Consider the following 23664-nt stretch of genomic DNA (forward strand, 5'->3'; position numbering starts at 1 on the left):
TGCTCCATGTTATTATCAGACTTCACAAGTAGTGGGAGATAATTCCATCAAAATATTCTGGAGAGGAAGAGAAAAAAGATGCATGTCCCTGCTTATTTGGAATATTAGAGGGATGGGAATAAGGAAGAAAGTGTTCTTGCAATCCGCAGGGTTATAGGTAAAGATTTAAAATAGTTGTGGAAGTCAGACTCCAGGAGCAAGAAATAGGGAATTATTTAAATATTATAGGAAAATATTAATATTTAAATTAATATTAAAATTTTAATCTACATAACATGGAATAATAAGGTTGCCTTTGAGGTATAATTCAGGCAATGTGTGGCAGTGCAATGCAGAAAGAAAGTATACTGGGACTCTCTGAGAGTAGCAAAACAAGGGAAGCTAACAGCTAAAAAAGTATTACTGTTAGAGCAGTTAGCTAGAAGCATCCAAGAAACAGAGGAACTACCCACTCTGTCCCTAATTCAAGGAATTCAGCTAACACGGAAGACAAGCTAAGGACTTGCAGTAAGTTTTGGTGCAGTAAGACTGTCCTGACTGAAGCAATTTAAAGCACAACTGACTAACAAAAGATTTCTAATTTGGTTTTGATCGTGCATGGAGATAATATCATTCGTCCAAACAGCTTGTAGACTAGATAGGTAAATACTGCTGTTTCAGCAAATCATCTAATAAAGCAGCCAGTGAAAGAAAACTGAGCTTAAGCATGTGAAGTCAAAAAGGAATGAAAAGCTTTTTCAGAAGTTCATCAGAATTACTAAACTCAGAATTAAGTGGAAAATGGAAATTTTATATTTATGCAACATGCAAATTTAAGTCACTCAAGTATAACTCTTATTGATATTCTGTCTAATAGCCTTAATATCTTACAGTTATTGCATACTGCAGAAGTTGTAATCTACTTAAATGTCATATGTTGCTTTAAGCTTTTTTTTTTAGTGTTCATTTCTTAATATATCTTTGCAGACTAAAAAGAAAAAAAAACACTATTTCTAATTAGCCATTACCCATGTGCAAAATTTACATCAAAATCTTTCAAGGAAGAAGGAGCTGCATTTTCATGTTTATTCTTTTGTGTGCCATGGTGGTCTTTAAAATACAAACTTTGGGACTGTCCTTCACATTATTTTGAGCAGAGAAGCACTTAGAGATGACAGACAATCCTAACAGTCTCTAGACTCTTCCTGAAAGGTGCAAAGCATTTGAGCTTGTGCCTTCCCCAGTTCCATAGCATGGATAATCAATATCTAAAACATATAGACTGGTCTTCAGAGCAATGCAGGGTGAATCTGGGGTTTGGTTTGGGACCCAGATATGTGGTGGGACCCTCTCCTTTCCATGAGAGCCCTTTACCACATTTTTAAATGAAATTCAGGCATGAAAGAAATGTCAGCCCTTCCACTAGGATAAATACCACTATTCTGTCGGTCTGCCCTTTAACTGAATTTGGCTATCTTTTATTTTTTTATTTTTATTTTTTGAGTTTATTTTTGATTTTAAACTTAAGAATTCAGAACTGTGGAAGCAACCAAAACAGAAATCAAAGAAAATATGCTTGAACGTGTTGAATTTTAAAAGTTACATGAATGATATTTACTAACCTTTTAAGGGAGATTGCAATTACAGAGACAAGACAGCTTTCAGACCTCTGAGTGAATATGGATTATCTTTCATTTGCAACAGAGAACAACCAGATGCACAAAAAAAGCCTGTGACAGAGTATCCCTGCTGGATTTGCTAATTAATATTGACCTTTCCAAATGAATGATGCTTATTGTATGACTGGAAGAGAGACAACTTGTTTTTCTTTTATGTGAGCTTTACATTGGAAATTCGCTTTTTATTTCTGCATCTGGTTTCATGTCAAGTTATCTGAGAGAGAGACAGCCAGCATTCTCCCTTTGTGCATTGAGAAGCCACTGTCAAAGTAATGTCCACTTCAGGCAAAATCTGCAATGTTTCATGTGACAGGAGTGGAACTTATCTGAGCTTCCCTAATGATTTGACCGCATGCTTTAATAAGAGTTTATTCTCCTTATCCTAATTCTAGATTTATTTTTTAAGGATGCACTATGAAGGCATATATTCATTGCTGGTTTTATACCCACAATGAAAAAATGTGCCTGTATCCTGATAACTTTGTACTTATGACTGTCATAAAGATCTATTATTCCAATTTCACACATACTAAACTAGATCCTGGTTGGGATCCTTCTTTGTACAGGAATATCATTGAAATTTGGTGGAAAATTGACTTTAGCATGAGCTCCAGAATTTCTACTCTGCTCAGTTTATGTGGATGTATAATAAAGACATTCATAACATGGCTAATGAAAATTAGAAAATGCTTCTACAGAAATACGATTATGTCTATGTAGCAGACATAATATTGTTGTGCAAGATATGTTAAAATTAAATCAGAGTAAGAAAAAGACTGATTTATGTACTTCTAGCTATCAAATAGTAAGAAGAAAGAGAAAAGCCTGAAGCAATGGTAAATGATTTATGATTGAAGAGGTGTTTCATTAACCCCTCTCCCCCAACCACACACAGATAAAGCAAATAATTGCTGTAAGATTGCTTTAATTATTCAGACTATTAAAATTCCTGTCTTGTTTGCTTAATTTTTTTTTTTTTTTAATAGCAACAAATACTGCTTTTCAATGTCTCTTGAAACCAACATTATTCTTTCAAGATCCTGTTTCACTGGGGAAAGAAAACATTTATTGCTAACCTTATGTATCAAGATTTGAAAGACTTATGCATGAATTTGTCTGTACAGGAGTAGTTTCATGTCCCATTACCTTCCATGGCATTGCTCACAACACGTGGCATTAAACATGCACATAAGTCTTTGTGAGACCGAGGTTTAAAGAAGCTTGATCCTCCAGATTAGCCTCACATTTTTTCACTTCCTTGCTCTCTTTAGCACCATTTCTCTTTATTAACAAACTCACTGGCAAAGTTACATTAATAGAAGCAGCTCCATAGCGAAGCTCCCACCCACTGATCCTTAGCTATTGATCTGGCTTTGCCCTTCAGCACTAATGCACTGTCCCTTGTGGTTTGTGACAAGCTGCAGCAACTCACCACAGATGGTAAAACAGATTCTTAAATATTGATTTCGGGCTCCGCTTTTAAAAGTCAGACTCTCTAGAGGTATTGATGAGAAGCCCAGTTTTAATAAGGGGTCATTGGATAAAGGAATGCTTTGCGGTAGGTGGAATTTTGGCCTTGAAGTCTAGGAATAGCTTCCAAAACTTACCCTTACTCAGAGAAGGAAAATGACATGTAAGAGAACAGGTGCTCTCCAAATTTCATGAAAAGACATAGAAAATTGAAGTAATAAAAAAGAAATTACTTTTTCAGTTTAAAAAGGGATGAGCGAATACAGTGATAAGGCTATAATAATGCGAAATGTTAAGTAATTGCGGTTAGTTATTTATACTTCATGTCTAATCAGATAAATGTATTATAAGTTGCTTATGAAGGTGGAGAAAAAAAATCCCATACACCTATATCTGTATTAATCCTTGTAAAACAGAAAGGCAAGATTTTCACACTAGCAATATACCCTGATCTTGAAAGAGAATTTCTGAAGGAGGTGAATATACAAGTGGATTGGCTTAATGCCAGACAATAAAAGACTCAGAGGTAGTGAAAGATAAAGTAAATAATAATGGTAAATCAAACTATTATCATAAACAGCGAAACTAAAAAGGCATAAAGAGACCATGAATTTCAAAGGGAGCCTTGCACCTGATCTTTATTCACTCATAATAAACTCAGGAACTTTTCAGTACAAAATCCAAAAGTAGATTTCAAATCGTGTAGAAAGACTATACCTGGGTAGACCAGAGGTCCTTCCAGCAGTGTATTCTGGCTCTGAAATGTAACAAAAAATGTAAGACTAGAGCAAATGTACAAGCATTGTATAAGCATATACTAGAGCAAATGTATAAGCCCTTTGCAGTTTGCAGTTGGAAACCTGGGGTTCAGGGTCTCTAGCAAGAGTGAAATTATTTGCATTTAGCAGAGCTCAAATGGATTTTTTTTCCTTGAATTTGTGCATTTACTTTTGAACCTGTGTATAATTTTTACCATTCCCAATATCTATCAGTAAACCTTCTCTAACTTAATTAGGCATAGTGTGGTCTGCTCCTGCCTGTTCTGTACTTGCCCCTTCCTAGTTTCCCGTGGTGACCCCTTAGTTGTTGACTGGAAGAGACAGTGTACAACGGGAGCTGTCCTTCCCTATTCATCCTCCCTGTGCCACAATTACAGACGTCTCAGAGCACTCTTTCCTAGGCTGAGGAGTCCCAGTCTATTTAGCATTCCCTGCATGGAGTTATTTGATGCTTTTGGTCATTGTTATTGCCTTTTATTGTGTCTTCTTCAGTCCCCTACCGCTTTAGAGATAAGACCAGAGCTACACATACCTCAGGATATGATCACATCTTGAATCTAAATGGCACCAAAAAAAGAAAAAAAAAAAAAGCTTTCTCTGTCGGAAAATAGTAAGAAGTAGAAAATAGCAGAAAGTGTGTTGTGGAGCTGAATGAACATGTTAGTAGTTTTATATAAATTTCATGAAATTTAGCTTAGGTTTTTTATACTAAGCTTTATGAAATTAAATTATGAAACTGTGGGGCAAATCACAGCTGTCCTGTGGACCAGTGCTAATTTGCCATCTAAATGTATTATAGTTAAGTTTTTAGTAAGGTTTTCAGCTTAGAATCATATTTTATGGGAGACATTTCATAAGTATAACCATGTAGTCCAGAAAGTAAGAATGTTTAAAAGTGTTTATCAGCTCTCAAGACTGTATATTTCTTCTTGTCCCTCTTGCAAGCTGCTGTGGCCGGTCTGTCCAGAGGGGCAGAATTCCTTCATTTCCAAGTGCCATTTTCAGTACATTTCAATTAGGTATTGCAGCCATTTTAATTTGGGATCTGAATGCAGGAAATCCTTAATTTAGGTGATAAATTGTTCGGGCTGGGACTGCAGCTCTTTTCTGTGCTTATGAAGCTTCAAGCCCACTGAGAGAATACCTGATCCACCACCAGTACGTGTGTCCATTTGAAATACACCTACTGTGTGTGTAGGTGCTATCTGTAACAAGTCTTTAATTCAGCCCAACTGCAGGCTGTTTGCATGCTTGGACAAAGAAAATTGTTCTCCCGCTCTTGTTGTTCCAGCATCTTCCCTGGCTCTGGCCTCTACAGACCACTGCCCCCTCGTAAGTCCTACTGCCTTTTTTCTGCTGTTCCTCAAACGGGCTTCACTGATTTGTAGATGTGGCCCTTGAACAGGAGCTGGAGGTTTTTGTATATCCATGAGCTGTCTTTGGAGGGAGAGGGAGAGTTGTTATTTCACGGTGCAGGATTTCTGGGTCCTTAAATCTAAGTAATGGCTCTTATAGGGGTGGGCACCGACTGTACGTGAAAATACAGTCACTGCAATGGGCTTTTTTAACAGGAGAAGCAGTCAGCAGTGAGGAGTCAGTTGTCCAGTCTCACTTTTTCATCCAGTTGTTTTTTAATACTAACAGTATCCTCTAGGGAAAAAAAAAAAAAAACTTTTGAAAGTTTATGCTTGTTCTTAAATAGAAGGAAAGTAGCTGTTTTTCTGTTATAGGGAATGGCTTTTTAAGGCCACTTATAATTTTATCCTATGAGTGATGGAATTTCTTATCAGCTCTGGAGCTGCTAAGCTTCCATCTTCAAGTTTTTTCTTTCCTTTCAGATAATCACATGTTCTGAAATATATGTAAGCATGATTCATCTTTAGTTTTCTTTTTAAATCTATTTGGCTTTGTAATAGAAAAAAGTTGTTTTTATCTATAGTTCTGCTTTTGGCTGGCAGTAACAGAAATTTTCAAGGTTCATATCTTTGTGCCTTAAGGAGTGTGCAGCATTATCACGGTCTTCTCCCTTGCAAGCTCTCTTTCTCTCTTTGTTTTGTTTACTGATATTTCACAGTAAACCCTTTCAGTTATCATCAAGTGCTCAGGCCTTGATAACAATTTTTTTTGCCAAACCTTGTACTCTATGTTTCTCCCCTTTAAAAGCGATGGAAGATTTGTTTAACTGAATACAGTTGACATTTCTTTTATCCCATCAATCCATTATACACTTATAAATTCCTGTAGAAAATAAAAAGTAGCTCCAGATAAACTTTCATTATATTAGATAGATAGCTTTTCTAACCCCTGCCCCATATTATCTCAGATACTGTTATTGCTTTCCCTTTAAATAGATCTTTCTTCTTTGTGCTTTGAAAAACATTATTCACATTTGAATTTGGGCACCATCTGCCTTGCAGCAGCATTGTGAGGAGCTCATGGTTTTATTTCATCCAGGCAAAAGAAAGAAGGTAAGAGGAAAAGGGGAAGTGAGAAGAGTGTTGAAAATTAAGTCAAGGCATTAGCCAAGGTCCTCTGATATAAAGTAAAGGAGTATGCATTTTCCTTGTTGAGGAATACAGCATTGTGTGTGCTATTTTGGATCATGACACTGCACCCACCACATGAGCCATTTTTAGCATTATTATTTTTTAAAGTTCACATATGCCAGAATTTATACCCTGCAATGATTAAAGCTCAGGCCAGCAAACAAATTAGTAATTTTCAGTGGTACTGCAGTCTGCAGATCCCAATGACTCCATCAAAAGTGTGCGCCTTTGGAAGAGGGACCAAAAAATCACAGAGAGAAACCTGTTATGAGAGCATGAGCTTTTATGTTTTCTGAGGCTGAAGTTACATTTTGGCTATTGCTGGGGTGATGGCTGGTTGGCTCCTAAAATATCATTTAGCTACAATCTACCCACTGCTCTTCAGCAGAGTGTGCACGGTGATGCTGTTTGATTTATCACTTTCCTGTGTTGCTAGCAGTTTGATATCCCTCCTTCATCTGCCACAGTTACGTATTTGAGAAATTGGAATGTTGTACTGCAGCGAAATGTAGCTAGTGATGCTGAAGAGGAAGGCAGTATCGGCGATACCTGGTCTCTCTCCAGGCCACTGAAGTGGGATTTCAAAGCATGCATTCACCCCTCGTGGACCTTGTGGTTTGTATGGTGTGTGTTGAGTGGAGTGAGAAATTCCAGTCTGCATGTGATCAGTGTTTTTGGCAATTAAAAGAAAAATAAGAAACAATATTTTTAAGAAAGGTTACGTTTGCATGTGCAGCCCTTAGTTTTTGTTAGCCATTAGTTCTTGTTTAGAATTTAACTAGAAGATTAGGGTTATTTTTTCATTATTGGATGTGTCTTCTCCAAACCGTATACCTTCCAGGTCTGTGTAATCAGGCCCATGTTAAAACAAATGGGAAGTTTCAGTGGCAGCACCTATTACACCCAGAGTGCTACTCCCCGGCTTGATGAGAGCTCCAAGAATGTCAGTAGGTCCTGCCCAAGCCATCTGCTTTTAGCCTCTGTCTGGAAGGGAAGCTGAGAGAGATGGACCTTCCTACCCACCCTAACTGTTCTTGGCTTTTTTTGTAGACGTGCATGTATTTCTGCACAATAAATGCACACCTGGGCAGTGCCTTTTCTATCCACTGATACTAAAGAGAGTCTCCGTATATTAGGTCAGAGAAATTCAAAGCATGTTAAGATATTTTTAAGTGAGTTGAGAGCTCATTAAGCAGATGGCAGTTCCTTTTGAGAAAGAAGGGGCATATTTTTGTGCTGCAGACTTTCTTCAGGATCTGGGAAAAGAGTGCTCTGGCAAGTATTCTTCACCCGACCCACCCTTCTACCCAAAATCTGGAATTACTTCTGTGAAAAGCTACGCTGGTTTTTGACTTATGAGCAGAAAGGCATGCAGAGAGGGACAGAGCATTTTTATTTCCCTAAGCTGACTTCCCAGCTTCCTCATGTCTCTGCCTGTGGAGCGAGGAGCAGGAATGGTGTCTGCCTTGGAGGCTCCTCTTCAGCATTGGCTGAACTTAGAGACACTCAGTTTCCCCCCGTCATCCCCTGGTATTTCTCTGTTCCCCAGCCCCTGCCATCGAGGTCATATTTAAGTCTGAGCAGTGGCATGTGAAAGCTGAGCACACTACTCTGTGAGTTCATCAGTTGGCAGCTGGACAGGTAGCTTCATCTTTCATGTAATGAGCACTGAGAATGCTTTCAATAACAATATTCATGAAAATTAAATACCCTTTTTATGACAAAAGTTACTTATTAAGAAGTTAATAAGAAATTAATGGAGGAGTGTAATAGAATTTGTAATCGAATCTCAGTAAAGTTCAGATTCCAGATTCTAGTCTGACAAGATGTGCTTAGATAGAGAAAAGTACGTTCAATTTGAAGTCTTGTGCCTTGGGTGCTGATGGTTCCCTGGTGTAAGAGCAGCCTCCCCAAGGTAAATATAAACTGTAGTGAGCAGAACGTGTGTTTCCAGTGCAGTCTGGCAAACCTGACCTTGTGGACAGTGGGCTAGCACCACGTTGCCTCCTGTCAGCTTGAAGAAGCCAGGGCAGAATTTGTATTGCCTGCCTGAACTAGAGGCTTCGTTACGTGGTCTTTGCTGCTGTTCTGTCTTCACTTAGCTTTTATTAGCCAGACTGAACTTCCACTATGCCTTTCTGCAGTCTGTGTGCACCTGTATGTTGCTGCTAAACCAGAAATAGCAAAGAGCTGTGGATGCTCTATCTCACCTTCATTTCCTGAGGCCAGTGCCTTGATCTGGGTGTTCAGCCACACGCTGCTAGTTGCTGCGCTTTCTCCGTGTCACTGGGAGCCACTCCCTAATTTCCTTTAACAATTTTCCTGGTTCGGTTGTGCTGACTGTAGGAGCTATCTGCAATGAATTTCCACCTCTAAAATTGCTACATTTCTTTCCGTAGTGATACAGGGCTTTCATGCCTGCAGTAGGTTTTGCAGTTTAATTAATCTAAGTCTTTCTAATACTTACTGTGGTAAGGCTAGAAAAGCAATACACAGTGCAGATAAGGGATGAAATTGTTTAATCTCATTAATTAACAAAATACAGAGCATCCAGGTACAAATATTACTCCTCTCTAATCACTGGGAGTTGGATGAGACACACAGAGCTGAAAAAATATATCTAAGCTGTAAATGAAGGTGTAGTTCAGTTAGTTTTTTTTTTTTTTTTTTTCCCTTTCCTGGCTTTAATAGCAACTTCACATCATAATTAGGAGGATGAAATTCCTGCCAGCCAAGTGCATAGTTTGGACAGATTAAAGGGAAGAGGTATGAGAAATGATAATTGCTTTGTGCTCGTCAGATTTCTATTGAAAATCTGACAGGATAATTGCAAAATATCTGCTTTGCAGAATGTCTAGGCAAATTTTTAAAAAACTATTTAAAGTTGTTCGTTTACAGTCTGTCTGAAAAGTTCCCCCCCCCTCCCGTTTTGAAGTACATTGCCATCTAGATGTGTTGTACGTGTTCAAATATAGACCTTATTCTCATGTGCATGCCGGGCTGCATTCCACTGCCCACCCCCAAAGAAAATTGCCCATAATTTTTTGCATTACCCCACATGCTTCGCCCACATACTCACCCTTAGCTTTCTGCCGAACATTATTTCACCTGACGGAAACTGGAACCTTGTTGCTTTCAACAGCCTGAATCATAGCCATAGATAAATGAACCGAGAACAAATATTCCAATGGACTACACAAAAAAAAGTCTGTTTTGACTGACAGCTGAAAGTTGTTCCACTTTCAGCACGTTTTCATGTGTCATCTAATGGCTTTCCTTCACCTGCTTTTGAAACTTGGAAGTGACACTCACCAAATTGCCAATTTTCAAAGAATATTCTAGATGTAGGTGCCAGAACTGCATTGATTTTACTGATAACTGAAAGATCCCCAAATTCTGACTTTCTGCTAAGCTTCACCATATGAGGTCAATTGTGTCTCTGGGCCACTGAGATCTGCAAAAAGACAACAGAAGTCCTATAGGCTCCTGGCGGGAGTTAAGGAATTAATTCTCACCTCAACCAGCTGGGGGACCTGACACCAGCAGCACCCCCTTCCTGTGGGCTCCTCACCTTCCGGGGCTGGAATTAGTGCAGGCTTTTGGGGGAAGGATGAAGAGAGCTGGTTAGAAGTGGGCTTGTAGCTGATGAAGTGGGGTCTACTAAAACCAGTTGTTTCAAGTTCCTGCGATTCATTTTGTGTCATCAAGGTATCATTATTATTATTATACGCAGTTGAATAGGGATTACTGATCTCAGAGAATCACAGAATATCTGAGTTGGAAGGGACCCACAGGGATCACTGAGTCCAACTCCTGGCTCAGCACAGGACCACACAAAAATCAGACCATATTTCTGAGAGTGTTGTCCAAACGCTTCTCAAACCCATGTAGGCTTGGTGCTGTGACTGCTTCTAGCTACAAGAGCTAAGTATCCCCGTATGGAATACTCCAAGCAATATTTCATGATCCCCTGCCTTGTCGGATCGTGCAGCGCACAGAGCAGTTAACCAGAGCGTGCAGTGAATTTAGTGCTTCCCAGGACTGTCAGCTTTTGCACATCAACTAAACAGCTCATGTATGCACGTGGTAAATCACTGTCTGTTCCCTGCTCCCTTCATTGGAAGGAGGTAATTGCAGCTTGCAATTGCTTCTCAAAATTCTCATGTTTAGTCTCCGGTGCCTTCAGACAAGAGCTGTGAGGTGCCTGCAGACAGGCCAGCTGGTTCTGGCAGGCAGGGCAGGCTTTGAGTAACCACCCTTCCTGGGGATGCCAAGGCTGTTGTGAGACCACATGGACACCTTTCATGTACCGGAGCCCCTGAATTTCTTTATGTGTCGGGAAATGGGATGTGGGGACCCCTGGGAAGGTGACCGTGGATGAACTGCCTTGCTGTTCCGTAGCTGTAGTCAACTAACTGGTATATTTATGGGATTTCCCAGAGTGATGCTGTGGGAGCACAGTGATAAGGTTAATTATTGTAAAATTCAAAGATTACTACTTGTATTTTTATATAAAGATAAAGGAAGCATTATAAAGATAAAGGAAAAAGGATTAAGGTGCTGGGCATATAATTAATTCTATATCATGTGCATCGGTACACTGGATTACCTTGTTTCACAAGAAATACACAGCACAGATTGTGTAACAAAGCATTCCTTCTACAGAATTCTAATTTCTCTCTTGCTTCTTTTTCTTTAAACAGTTTATGAAGAACCAGAAGACCCCAGTAACAGATCGTTTTTTTCAGAAATTATCTCTTCAGTGTCAGATGTCAAATTCAGTCACAGCGGTAGATATATGCTAACAAGAGATTACCTCACTGTCAAGGTTTGGGATCTGAACATGGAAACAAAGCCTGTAGAAACATACCAGGTAGGTGTCTCCTGCTTACTGAAATGTAACAATAGAAAAACTTCTCACTGAAGGTTTTCCCAAACTTCTCACTGCTTGGTCTGAGGAGCGCATAGTTAAGAGCTGCTAATCAAGATGATTAAAATCCTTGTAGTGGCGTCCTTGTAGTTGCAAAAGGGCAACTTCAGCATTAGTAAAGATGTGTAACTCCTAGGGAGTCAGAGTAACAGTGGAATGGGCTTTTGAAAAAAAAAATGCTTTCAGCAAGGGAAATCATCTCATCACTTTGGCATCCATTTTCAAATGATGTATTCCACTATTAACATTTAAAAGAAACTGAGGAAAGGATTTTGCGAATTGCTTAGCTTCCTGGTCCCTCTGGGACTGCTGAGAGTTTACACCTTTGTCATTTCAGAACTTCTTTTTAAACCTTCATCTATGCATTCCTCCCTTGTGTCTAGTTCTAGAAGGGATCGTTGTTAAATCCTAACATCACCACTGACACAGCGATTTGTGAATGCCAGACAGACACATCTGGTTGCCTGAATTCATTGTGATATTATCCAGACAAAATGCCAGTGGCTCCAGCCAGCGCTGAGCTTGTACTCTGACATCTGTTCTAGTTGGCAATAGAGGTCTGAGCTTACATTTTTGACTCTGCCTTGAAGAGGGAAAATATGTCTGTGACACAGAAAATGCTTGCTGTGAAAATGCAATGAGAAAAAAATGTTAGGATGCCTACAGAAGAGTATGCAAAGCAGGAAAAATGTCATTCATCTAGCTCATACCGCTTACGTAGGGACAGTGCTGCAGTACTGATAAAGCAATCCCTGTTTTCTGTCTCCTTGTGTCTATAAAATGGTAGGTGGGGTACAGTAGTTCACAGTAACTATTATTAAAGTTATTTTTCAAATAACATGGAAGGAGACTTTGGTGGTAGAAAATGTCAAAACAACCAAAATTTGACATCAGTAACATTGGAGGTGTTTATTAGCTAGTGTTTAGTAGACGAAGTGGGCAATGTTTCCCAGTACACCCATTGCATTTCAGTGGACTCTCCTCACTGTACCTCCTGTTAGCACTGAGAAGTCTGAGCCTGTGTACCTTTAAAACTACAGAATTGGTTTTGCTCTGAAAATGGCCATACTTGTAATGGTAAATGTGTTAGAAATGTTGGTGTGCTGTAAAAACGGAGTGGGAGGGTAAGGGTGAGACTGTGTTTTATGTAACAGAATTGTATCTCAGATTTTTAGGAACTTAGGTAATACATTATTTTATACTTATGCTAATGGATTAGGCAGCCTTCTCCCTGGAGAGGAATAGCTGGTCAAGCCAATCTGTTTGCCTTGACTTTGACATCTGCTTTTATTTCATCATGTAGGTAGCCATGTAACAAGGTGGCTACCTTTAAATCAGTTTGACACCCAACAGTGGGGCCAATTAAAAAGTTATGTTTCTCCATGCTGAGATACGGAAAAAGAATACGACGTAAAATTTTCAGTACTGCTTAATATAGTCAGAAGCTTTTGAAAAATAGCAAGAAAACCCTGAAAATGTAACTGTGTTCTGGCTGCTTTACTTTAACCAATGGATTGCCTTTCATTCTCAAATACCTGTGTGGTGCCTTGACAAGTGCTGTAGCTGACTGAAGGAGAACCCAGAGCTCAGAGGCCATAGGCACAGGACTGCATAGGATTCACACAGTCCAACTGCTCTCAGCAACCTTGAACTATGAACATATTCATAGCTGATAATAGCTTGATCCACTTTTGGCAAGGTTTATTGTGTAGGGATTTGGACTAATGTGTCACTTATCAGCACAATTCCTGATAGTGAATGTGCAGCCCCAGTGAAACAGCTCCCCACGTAGTCGTATCGCTGTGTAATTCCGGAGCACAAAATGACTAGATAATTCCAGGAAGGTCTGACCTGAAACAGTGCAATGAAGAAAAGGAGGATGCCTGGGGTGATCGGTTAGGAGTGAACTTGATTGGGATTCAGGTATTATTCATACGTGGTAAGAACAATATGTACAGACAAAGCAAATCTGAATTTACCCTCAATCTGTAGTGGCAGATGAATGTGAAAACAAAGTGAAAATTGTGTGTTTCCTCCAGTTAGTTCTCCATAGTCTCTGAGGGACTGAATGTGGTCAAATGTGGTAATCAAAGGGTGAATGTGGAGAGCAAGCTGCTTGTCCCTGGCAGCAGTGCAAGTTGGCAGGGGCAGTCAAGAAAAAGGAGCTGAGACCTTGAAGAAATCAGACAACTGAGAGAGAAACTGCAAAATGCTTTTTGGTAGAGCTAGTAGAAAGGCACAGCTCTAAGCTGTGGAGTCGGACACTCCTTGCACAGGGTGTGTGCATGATGGTGGTTGTGACAGATGGCTGCTGGAAATGGTGAAGAGGAAGACCTGGAAATGGCAGTCAGTGAGGCAAAGGCAATCTACTTCCTTGGCCTGCCTTACCCAGCCTTGCTACTTCTTCCAAGTCTTGGGAGCTTACAAACATAATAATGGAAAAAACTCCAGTTCTGTAACAAATTACGTGGGTAACACACACAGACAAAAAAAAAAAAAAACTTTAAGTAAAGAGAAAATGGAAAGATTTAATTACAGGGGGTGCAAGAAACTGCATCAGTTCTCCATGTTCTGACCTTCTGAAAGTGTTCTGACCTATGGGAGTAAATGCATGTAGTTGTGAAATGTTTTATTTGCATCTACCATTTGCATATTAAGACATTATCTGTTGATATACAGCTCAGTGTTCACTCATTTATTGCTGAAAATTGATCCATAACTAAAATGTATAGTCCTCCATAGCCTTATGTTACAAATATTCTTGGTAAACTTTACAATTTGACTTCTGAAGGTGGTTTAGTTTAAATAAAATATTAGCAAAGGGTCATTGTCTCTACTCTGGTCTTGATAGAAGTTGCTAGCAGAAATGTTTAAGTCCTCAGGCCAGAGGAGGATGCTGAGCATGTGCTGAAAGGACCACAGTCAGGAGACCCTAATTCAGGTGGTGCTGAGCAGGAGCAGTCTGCCAGGACACAACAGCCAGTACCTCTGTGGCCAGAGCTCAGTAATGCCCTTGGCTGTCCTACTGGTGTGTGTGCTCCTAGAGGTCATCCACACAGCCTGGTGTTACGGTTTCCACAACAGCTAGAAGAAAACATCAGGAATGAAAGTGCGTTAGTAAATTCTCCTGCGCAGGGATTTTCTAGCTAATTATTTCCCTGTGAAATTAAAGCAATCATCCAGAAGGAAAACTAATCAAATCCAGCAAAGGGATGGAACAGTTTGCATGAGATTTGTCTGTTTCTGATAACCGTTGCTCAGCAGAGGTATATATATATAGCCCAGAGGAGAGGTCTTCTACTGATTAATCTCACTTTTCAAGTAGGTATGTGAAAATTTACAATTTTTTTTTTTTAAGTCTCAGCCAAATATGAAGTATCCTTGAGCTAAATTAGTGTTCTAATTTGCAGCCTGTGTATCTGCAACCTTGTACTGTATTATGCTTCCGAAATACCGTACCCAAATGTATGTGCTACCATACACTACAGGTCCTTTTAATAGAGCCAGGTTCTTTCTGCTGCAAGAAGTGATAATCCACTTATCTTGGAATATGACATTTTTGTTACAATTTAAATTAGATTTCTTGCACATTAATTAGCACATCTAGGGTATCAGCTGGTGAAACGTCTTTGGGAATTAGGCTAGCGTTGAGAAAATCACCCAAGCAAGAAACAAGTGTGTTGAGGAGGGGTGGTCTGCAGCCTGCTGAGCGAGGTATGCTTCGTGCCTTCCTGCAACAATAATTCTGTAGCACCTGGTTAATTGGGTTGGGGGATGACGCAGATAGCTTCTTTAGAGTTTAAACACAGTATCTGCTGCAAAGTTACCAATCTGTGCAGCATATTTGGAAAGTGAACGTGGGAGACAAAGCAGAGATCGAGGGATTGGTTTGGGAGTTATGTTTTGCTTTGTTTCATGAATAACAGCAGTTGTTTTCTACAAAACAGGTCCATGATTACCTTAGGAGCAAGTTGTGTTCCCTCTACGAAAATGACTGCATCTTTGACAAGTTTGAATGTGCATGGAATGGATCGGACAGGTAATCCACCCTTACGTACATCATTGTCTTCATTTAGCAAAAGAGCTCCCACATGATGGGGAACAATCAGCAAATACAGTATGATATATGGTTATTTTCCACATAAATTTACTTCCCTACATATCAGTGTTCAGGCTGATGAAAGGTGTGTGGATATTGGTGCAGCTGGGTCTCCATCCTTCTTGTTAATCTTGGCTCATGCCTTAGGGGAAAAAAACTCAAATCCAGTCCTTTCTTCACCAAAACTGTAAGTAGGCTGCAAGAATAAAATGAATGCTGCTAATTTACACTGCCCCACCAATGCACTAAGGAGGTTTGTGTGATCCTGCATTTACGCAGAAGCTACTTCAGATACCCCGTTCATTTACTAGAAATGAGGGGACATTTGAAATGAGGGGACATTTAGAAATGAGGGGACAGGCAGTCACAGGGACCCACCGATGCTCTGCAAACTTCTGCCGCCTTCCCACTGATTCTTCTGATGCCTACCCCTGGTCAGAGCAGCCCCTTTCCTTATGTTTACCCAAGATATCCAAGACACAGTATCTTGTTGGATATTTTCAGGAGAGATGCTAGCATAACAAGTGAGAGAGAGGATTAAATTTGCCAGTGCCCTAATCCTAGCAAATAGCAGTGGTACTTTGGGGAGTAGGAACATTGTACAGGAAGAACTGAGCAGTCTACAGGACCAAGACAATAAAAATGGATGAAATCCAAGCATATGATGCAAGGTGAGGATTTTAGTTGACAGAAAACACAAACCTTCATCTTATCAGTTGGAAACAACTCACAGGGACATTCATGCACTAGGTGGCTGTGGAAGGGATTAGCTGACTACAGGATGCATGTGAAAGAGAGTGCACAAGCCAATTTTGAATGGCACACTGTGACTCTCATCTCAGCAGAGCTGGAAGCCAAGCGGCAAGTGCTGCTGATCACTTTGGCACTCACAGAGAGCCTGGAACTATGCCTTCAGGTCACTTAGCCTCGCATTTGGGAAAAACAGTCTGTCTCATTGCATTGAAGCAGGCCTGCCCCCCCAGGCTGGGCAGGGACTGTGAGACAGAGCGTGGGGCAGCTGAGACAAAGGCAAACGTGATCCTTGGGTGGGCAAGACTGGGATATCCAACAGAGAGGGGAGCAGTGCTGATGTTGTGTTGGGGTCTTATTGAAAGACCTTTGGACTACAGTTACACATTTTTTGTGCCTCATCTTCAAGGCAGATGAGCTAATCAGGCAAATGGGCAGCTGCTCTGAAGAGAGGAGGGGGAGAGTTTGGTTTTGGATCAGCCTGGCAAAAGAGGAGCCAAGATTATACTTGCTTCTACTACATACACCAAGGAGGTATTTGTAGGGAGGAAGAGGATCTGGCTGAGCTAAACGCTAATGGTAATAGCACAGGAGGTGATTACTGCTTGGGCCTACGTGGGATGTACTTGGTAGTTTGCTCCTACTGGAAATACCAAAATAAAAGCCTTTCTTGGAAATACAGGTGGGGCTGATCCCTGCCTAAACCTGGCACTAAAGAACCACGGAATCAAATCGTTCAGATATTTTGAAACTTCAACAAACACTCAGAGGATTTCAGGTCCTTTCAGGCCGTTTTGTTTTTCCTTAGAGGGAATTCCCAATGTGTCATGCAGGATGGGCAGCTACATGTTCACAGGCTCAGGGTCTTTCTCTTGTAGTCGAATTAAGTACTGCCATCCACACTGATAAGTGAGACCGCTATCCAGATAGTTGGTAATAACAGAAGTTTTATTCAGTATCAGGATTTAAAGTGAGTGTAATATTTTAGTTCCTACTTGACAGATCAGAAAGATCGACGTAGTGAGTAATTATTAAGTGGGAGCCTTACACCGTGAGAGCTTAATTTGTTGTACTGCCCAAGCATCGGGGGGTTGTTAGTCTTGCACAATTACCAGATCTGTCACTAAGCACAACACACCGCTCTTGATTGGAAGAAGCTGTTGAGTGGAGTAGCTGGCAACATTTGACAAAAGATAAGGGCTCACTTTAATTTAGTTTTCTTTTTAATAGTCAAATATATCGGCACTGATGTTCATCTCTTGAGGTGAGGAAATTCATGTTCACTTTTCTCAGCTTCTTGCTTCTGTGCTTGACACGTATTTTATTGTTTTGCTACACACTGCAAGATTATTTTGATTTTGGCAGATCATAATTTAAATTATATTTGGGTACCAGTAACCCTTAAAGAACAGTTCGTTTTAATATTAAGGTCACTTCATTTGGTCTTTTTGGTATGTATTTTTTAAAAAGACCTACTGTTAAAGGTAAGCAATACCTGTTAACAACAGTACTCGCAAGAGATGCTGTACTATAACATTTATAACACTAATTCATATACATAACATTAATAATTGCATTTCTAAACTTGGTATTTTTATCTTTTGTAGACTTTAAAGTTACAATGACAAATTAAAGCGACAGGACTGTTCGGTTAAAAATGAAAGCGTGTTTATTATTTAGCAGAAAATACTTCTTACTAATGTTGTCATTATTAAGGAGTTAATCTAGGCTATGATAGAACCCGATGGTGAGGCCGTTTACAAAAAAATCAATGTACGTGGGCTCTGATTAGAACGTGATTGATGCTCAGTTACTCCAATGAACAGGAACTAATACGATCAGACAGACCCTATCTCATTTGCTGAAGGGCACATTAATCACTAGGTGCTTGGGCAGGAACTGCGGTCAGGGAGGGAGTCAAGCAAGGGTCTTACAGTAATGCAGGCAGATGAGCACATATTATCTGTGGTGGAGTATAGTACACTAAAATCATGTCATCTTTGTTATGTATACATCTTTATGTGACTATGGAGAATGTGTGAGCTCTGCTTTGTACAACAATCGCATTTTGTTCTTCCATTCACTTCCAAAGTCAAGACTTTCAATAAGGACCCACAAGACCCTTCTCATTGCCAACCATACCCCTTCTGTATTTCAGTTTTACCTCTAAACTTAGTACTTACGGAACTTTTCGTGTGTTACAGAAGAAACCAGTAAAAGAAAAAAAGTGTAGTATATTCTACATGGTAGTAAATGAATACCTTAATTACTATTTTTTTTTTTAAGATTTCAAATGAATGGGTGTATAGGAACCCTTCCAGGGAGGCTTCTGAATACCATTGTGATCAGTGATATGCTGTAAGCAGATGAATGGAGTCATGTACAGCTGTTCAGTCAGCCCTTTCCTACTGAACTGTCAGTCATCCCGGTGCAAACCCGTCAGCCTTCACTCCAATCAGGCGGGATTGGCAGGTCCCAGTGCACCAAATGTTAACCATTTATTCCCATCTGGCAGCATGCTCCGTGCTGGGGAGCTAGAAGATATCATTTCACTATCAAGGCTCGGCATGTCAAATATTAGCTTGGAAGGACTTGGGAATTCCCTGTTCTTATACCCAGTGTTATCCCAGCCAACTGTCCCAGAGTGTTGCAGCCCTGAACCTCAAGCTTTTCCATCGCATATCCCCAGGGAGTTTAAAGAAGCTCCTTTAGGATGTGAGGTCAGTTGCTTCACTCAGCGCAGGATAGAGTAAAACCGCCCAGGGAGCCTACAGACCTACCCCATAACGCATACAGCAGTCTAGTGGTGAGAGAAAACTTGTTTGCAGCGGTGCTCCCTCCCTTCCCTTTGTCGTAATAAATCTCAGCATTATTTATTCCCATGAAAAATATTTTGAAGACTTTTCCTGGGACAAATCCTTTCTTCTCATAAGGTCAGGTGATTGCCACAAAAAGGTCTGTTGGGCTTTGCATGGTAGTCCCAGAAGGCTGCAGACGTGCTATTCTGCACTGGCAGGTGTGGTATTGAGCTCTTGTACACGTAGGGCTCAAAGTGTAACTGGGGACATGGTTTCAGGTCAAAGAAATGTCCCCTTTCTGTGCTGAGACTTACCGCAGGGTCTGGAGACAGAGGTACCCCAGTCCTCAGTGACTGACGTGTCTGATGACATGTCAGTGCTTACAGAGTATTGTGGAAGAAAATCCCACTGCTGTTTAGTACAAATGTTGTAGGCCTATTCAGATACCCTTGAGGTTGGTGGAATAGGAAATGTGTTGACCTTCCAACAGAAGCAGAATGTTTTAGAGAGGAAAGCTACATACCGAAGCTTTTTGTTTAACAGAGTCATTACCAAAACCAAAATATTGAAAGCCAGATGCTTTATGGTATTAAGGTGCTTAAAGATGCTGAAGATATCAGTAGTTGCTGGGGTGCTGCTGTAGACCCTAAAACTCTGGCCCTAAATGAAACCCTAGAGGAACAACTACTGGTGTCACGCAAAATAAAATAGTTCTCCGTAGGTAAACGTCTGCCTGTTTAGTGCTGTGTATTCTTCTTGCAGTGCAAGTAGGAAGAACTCTTAGTCTCAAGTCCTTTGCTCCAGACAATTGTACAGATGGTAAATTGATTGATTGATTTATTTTTTTTTAAATAATAGAGTTTACCTGAAATATCACTGGCTACCGGATCAGCAGGGTATGGGTGAAGAAACCTGCGCCCAGTGGGCACTGGTTTAAGCGGCAGCAGTTAGTGCTGTGCTGCTTTGAAACAGCCCCTCCTGCTGCAATGGGCTCCAGTTTCTGGGATTTTGTGCTAAGGTCCTCAGGCTCTGTGCTCTGAGTGCCCAGCTCAAAAGCAGATTATGTGCACGTTGCACGCGAAAGTCTCTTTTACAGCCCATAGCAAGTATTCACGTGGAATAGACGAGCGGTAGCGCATCTCCCCCCCGCATCCCCTGGGGATCTGGTAGGCTTTGTATGGCCAGACAGGCTCTGCTGAGCTCCTAGCACCCTGACACGTCTGGGGCCACTGCTACCAAACTTCTGCCAGATTCAAGGGCACGGGAACCACTCGTTTGTACCTGCTGAGAGAGTAAATCTGCCCATCTGCTGCTTTGCTCAGCCTGCAGCCCAAAGGAGAAGGCACGGGTGGCAGCCCGAAGCCCCTGAGAGCTGAGCAAGCTGTCTGTAAGGGTAACGTGGAGACAGAGGGAGATGGCAAGGGATGGGCGAGCAGTGGAACCCCCTGGAATAACATGAAGAGCAAAGAGGAAGGAAAAACGAACAGACAAAGGGAAAAGACAAAGGGAAGCAGAAGAGACGGGAGGGAGCAGGGAGCTGAGGGCAGCAGAGCTGGGGAGGACACATCACTGGCAGGGAGGAGAGAAGCAGGATAAAGGGAAATGGAAGAGAGGGGAATAAGAGGACATGGCAAAGGAAAACCTAACTGCAAACTGTGGTAAAGACTGCAATTTCGTGATTAGAAGGGGAGGAATAGAAAGAGAGAACAGAATGGCAACTAGGGAGGGAGTGAACAGAAAAGTCAATATAATGAAAGTAGGATTGCACTGGATTTTTCCTTTACCCCCTGTAAGAATATATTTGTTCTGCTTGTAAAGGAAAAAATGAGGGGTAAGGCTCAGTGCCCAAGTGACCCAGGGCTGTGGGACTTAAGCGTGGCAGTGAGCTGCCTCAGACTGCCTCCTTGGTAAGGAAAAATGCCGCAGTGTCAGCATAGGCAGGAAGGATTACTCGCAGCTCGTGTTGTCGCTCAAAGCATGCGCGCAGGATTGTCAGAAACTCTCCGTGCTTGCTTGGAGCAGCTCTGAAGGAGCAGGCGGAGCGTGCTCACAGTGTGCTGCACCGAGGGCGGCTTGGTTCCCAGGGCAGCACAGGGGTTGGCCTGGGGTGCTGCTAGTGTGTGTGTATGTATGTGTCCCCCCCCCCCCCCTTTTTTTTTTTTTTTTTAATAATCCTCCTGCCTCTGGCTGTGGTGGTTTGCACAGGGTGCAGCTTTGCTTCTGCCTGAGCCATCAGTCTGCTGCTCCTCAGGGGCCACCGCTGCGTGCTTTGAGCCCCAAACGCCCCTGCCCAGGTGAGGTGGGACTCTGGCCATGCTTCGCAGCAAAATTCAAGGAGCTGAGGCAGAGCTTTTTGGGGCTGCTGCCTTCCACACCCGTGAGTTCGTGTGGGGAGCTTTGGGCTGGGAGGCTTCGGTTTCTTGAACCAGCGTGGGGTGCAGGCACTCCTTGTAGCACTGCTGTGCCCAGCACGCAGTCTGGAAATACTGGGTAGGCACTTCCTAGACTCAGCTACCATTTTAATTCTTGTACATATATATATTTATAATCCTCCTTATCACATACATTCCATTATTGTATATTATATTTTCCTGAACGGGAATAAATTGCAGGGTTACATCTAGTTCTCGCTCTCATTTATTGTTATTTTAAGCGGCAGGTAAGGTTATAATCCATCTGGGTTTGCGATCTCAAACACGAACGGGCACTTTCTCATTTACATAATGCTATTTTTTACTGAGCCATTAAACTACAGAAAAACAGGGCCAGCATGAAAAGTAGTCATCTACATATGTTAAAAAAAAGCCCCGCAATAAATCCAACTGAAGGAAACAGACTTTTAAAAATATGTGAGTTGAAGAAATTAAAAAGCAAATGGACTGTAAAAGCAGCTTTACTGCAAGCAAAACCTAAAAAAAGATATTTTTGACAAGCACTTCGCCGTGCAGTTGGTGCATTGGTACATTGCCTGCATGAAAACTGCTCCCCGATGGCGCCTGCCTTCATCTGGTGCAGGCTCCTCATTCCCGGGGGAGCCGAGTCCCAGCCAGCGCAGCTCTGCAGCCCATGGCACGTGGTGCCCTGCTCTGGGAGCCTGTTTCAAAATTTTGCCTGAGGGGAGAAAAAAAAAAAAAAAAAAGAACCAACCAACCAACCAGCTAACCCCACCACAGTCCTGTCAGCATCGCTAATTGTGGGTGTGAGCGCTGAGGTACAGATTCACCTCTGCTGCTGCGTGTTGTGACCAACCCTTGCAGCAGGAGCCCTAATGACAAGACACGGTGATTCGGAAGGAGTGAAACATTAGATTTACTGCTGTTGATTCAGTTTCTGAACTGGGCACTAATCTTGATCAATAGGCTTTCTGCAGCTTCTGGGGTACGTTTTATCAAGCTGTCACACTGACTTTTTTTTTTTTTTTTTTTTTAAAGCATGCGAGGTTGTTTGCGTGGGCTTAATGAGCAGAACTGTGCCAGGCCTTTGCAAGCGGGGAAGGTGAGGGGAAAAAACCCTCTGCAGACAGCCTAGCTGCAGTCAGCCAGGGCTGGCCGTAACCACCTATGGGCAGTGCCTCCCCTGGCCACCCTGGGCTCAGCAGCAAGCAGGAGAAGCAGCCCTCGAGCAAAGGGAAGGCTGCGTGCTACCAGCTAACACCAGGGCAGGGCAGAGCTGCCAGTCCTGCTGGTGACTCTGCACATCCAGCTGCCCTGAGCCGGTCACCCTGCAGAGGCCCTGAAGGAGCAGAGCTGCTGCCATTTGGTAGCTGTAGTGCAACCGCAGTTAGCGCCGCAGCTCTGTTGGTGGGGTTGGGGTGTATCGCTCATCGGTATTACAGCAGCTACTGATGGCCCCCAATGAGATCACGGCAACACTGGCTGGGTCTATGCATGTGGTGTAAGACAGCTCCTGAACCCAGGGGCGCCAGCTCTCACCAGCTAGCACGTCCAGCAGAGAGCACAGTTTCTGGCTCTGACTTCTCCCACCGTTCATATGCAGCTGCCTTGGGGCCAGCCTGCAGCTCTGCGCGGCTCCTCCCAGGGGGGAAACCACAGCCAAATGCTCCAGCAACGCGGCTGTCATCTGCCACGGAGATGAGTTTATTAAACGCGAGGCACGTTAAATATGCTCTGTTGGGCTGTACCAGAAAGGCAAATATTTACTGGTTGCCCAAGTCTTTCTTAGAACTAAAAGCACAGCTTCTCCCATGGAGACCTGACAGTTCAGGGTGGGTTCCTCTTCTGGAATGGAAGCGCAAAAATTCACTAAATTCACTGTATTTGGGCTCCCATGGGAAAGGTGAGAGGAGTGTGGCCCTAGACTCAGATAGAGAAAAAGTTTTCAGGGGATGAGCTCTCAAACAAGGCTCTAAGATCCATGATTATGCTAATCCAATAACCTGAGGGCCATGGATGAAATCCTGAATTCATTAAAGTCAGTGACAAAATATCCCCCCCTGGGGAATGGGGAAATGAAGCAACTGAAAATTCATTATTTCAAGCTACAAGCTGATTAATGGGGTAATTTTTATACAGGGCGAGGTATGCTTTTTGTCCCCTTCTCCCAGATCCAGAAATATATCCTGGCTTGATGCTTCAGTCAACCTTTACATGGAAGATAAAAGAATCCTATTTATC

General features: G+C 41.9%; 1 protein-coding gene across 9 annotated transcripts in view; it reads left to right on the forward strand.

Annotated features, from left to right (window-relative positions):
- PPP2R2C (protein phosphatase 2 regulatory subunit Bgamma) overlaps nt 1-23664 on the forward strand; it is a 189448-nt gene that overhangs the window by 162444 nt on the left and 3340 nt on the right. For all 9 annotated transcript variants that reach the window (XM_013179604.3, XM_066995637.1, XM_048046418.2 and 6 more), the window contains 2 exons: nt 11157-11326; nt 15331-15422. In XM_013179604.3, coding sequence (XP_013035058.1) covers nt 11157-11326; nt 15331-15422 — 262 coding nt within the window. The remainder of the gene's footprint in view (nt 1-11156; nt 11327-15330; nt 15423-23664) is intronic.

This window comes from Anser cygnoides, chromosome 4, assembly GCF_040182565.1.
Source record: "Anser cygnoides isolate HZ-2024a breed goose chromosome 4, Taihu_goose_T2T_genome, whole genome shotgun sequence".
Taxonomy (NCBI): Eukaryota; Metazoa; Chordata; class Aves; order Anseriformes; family Anatidae; genus Anser; species Anser cygnoides.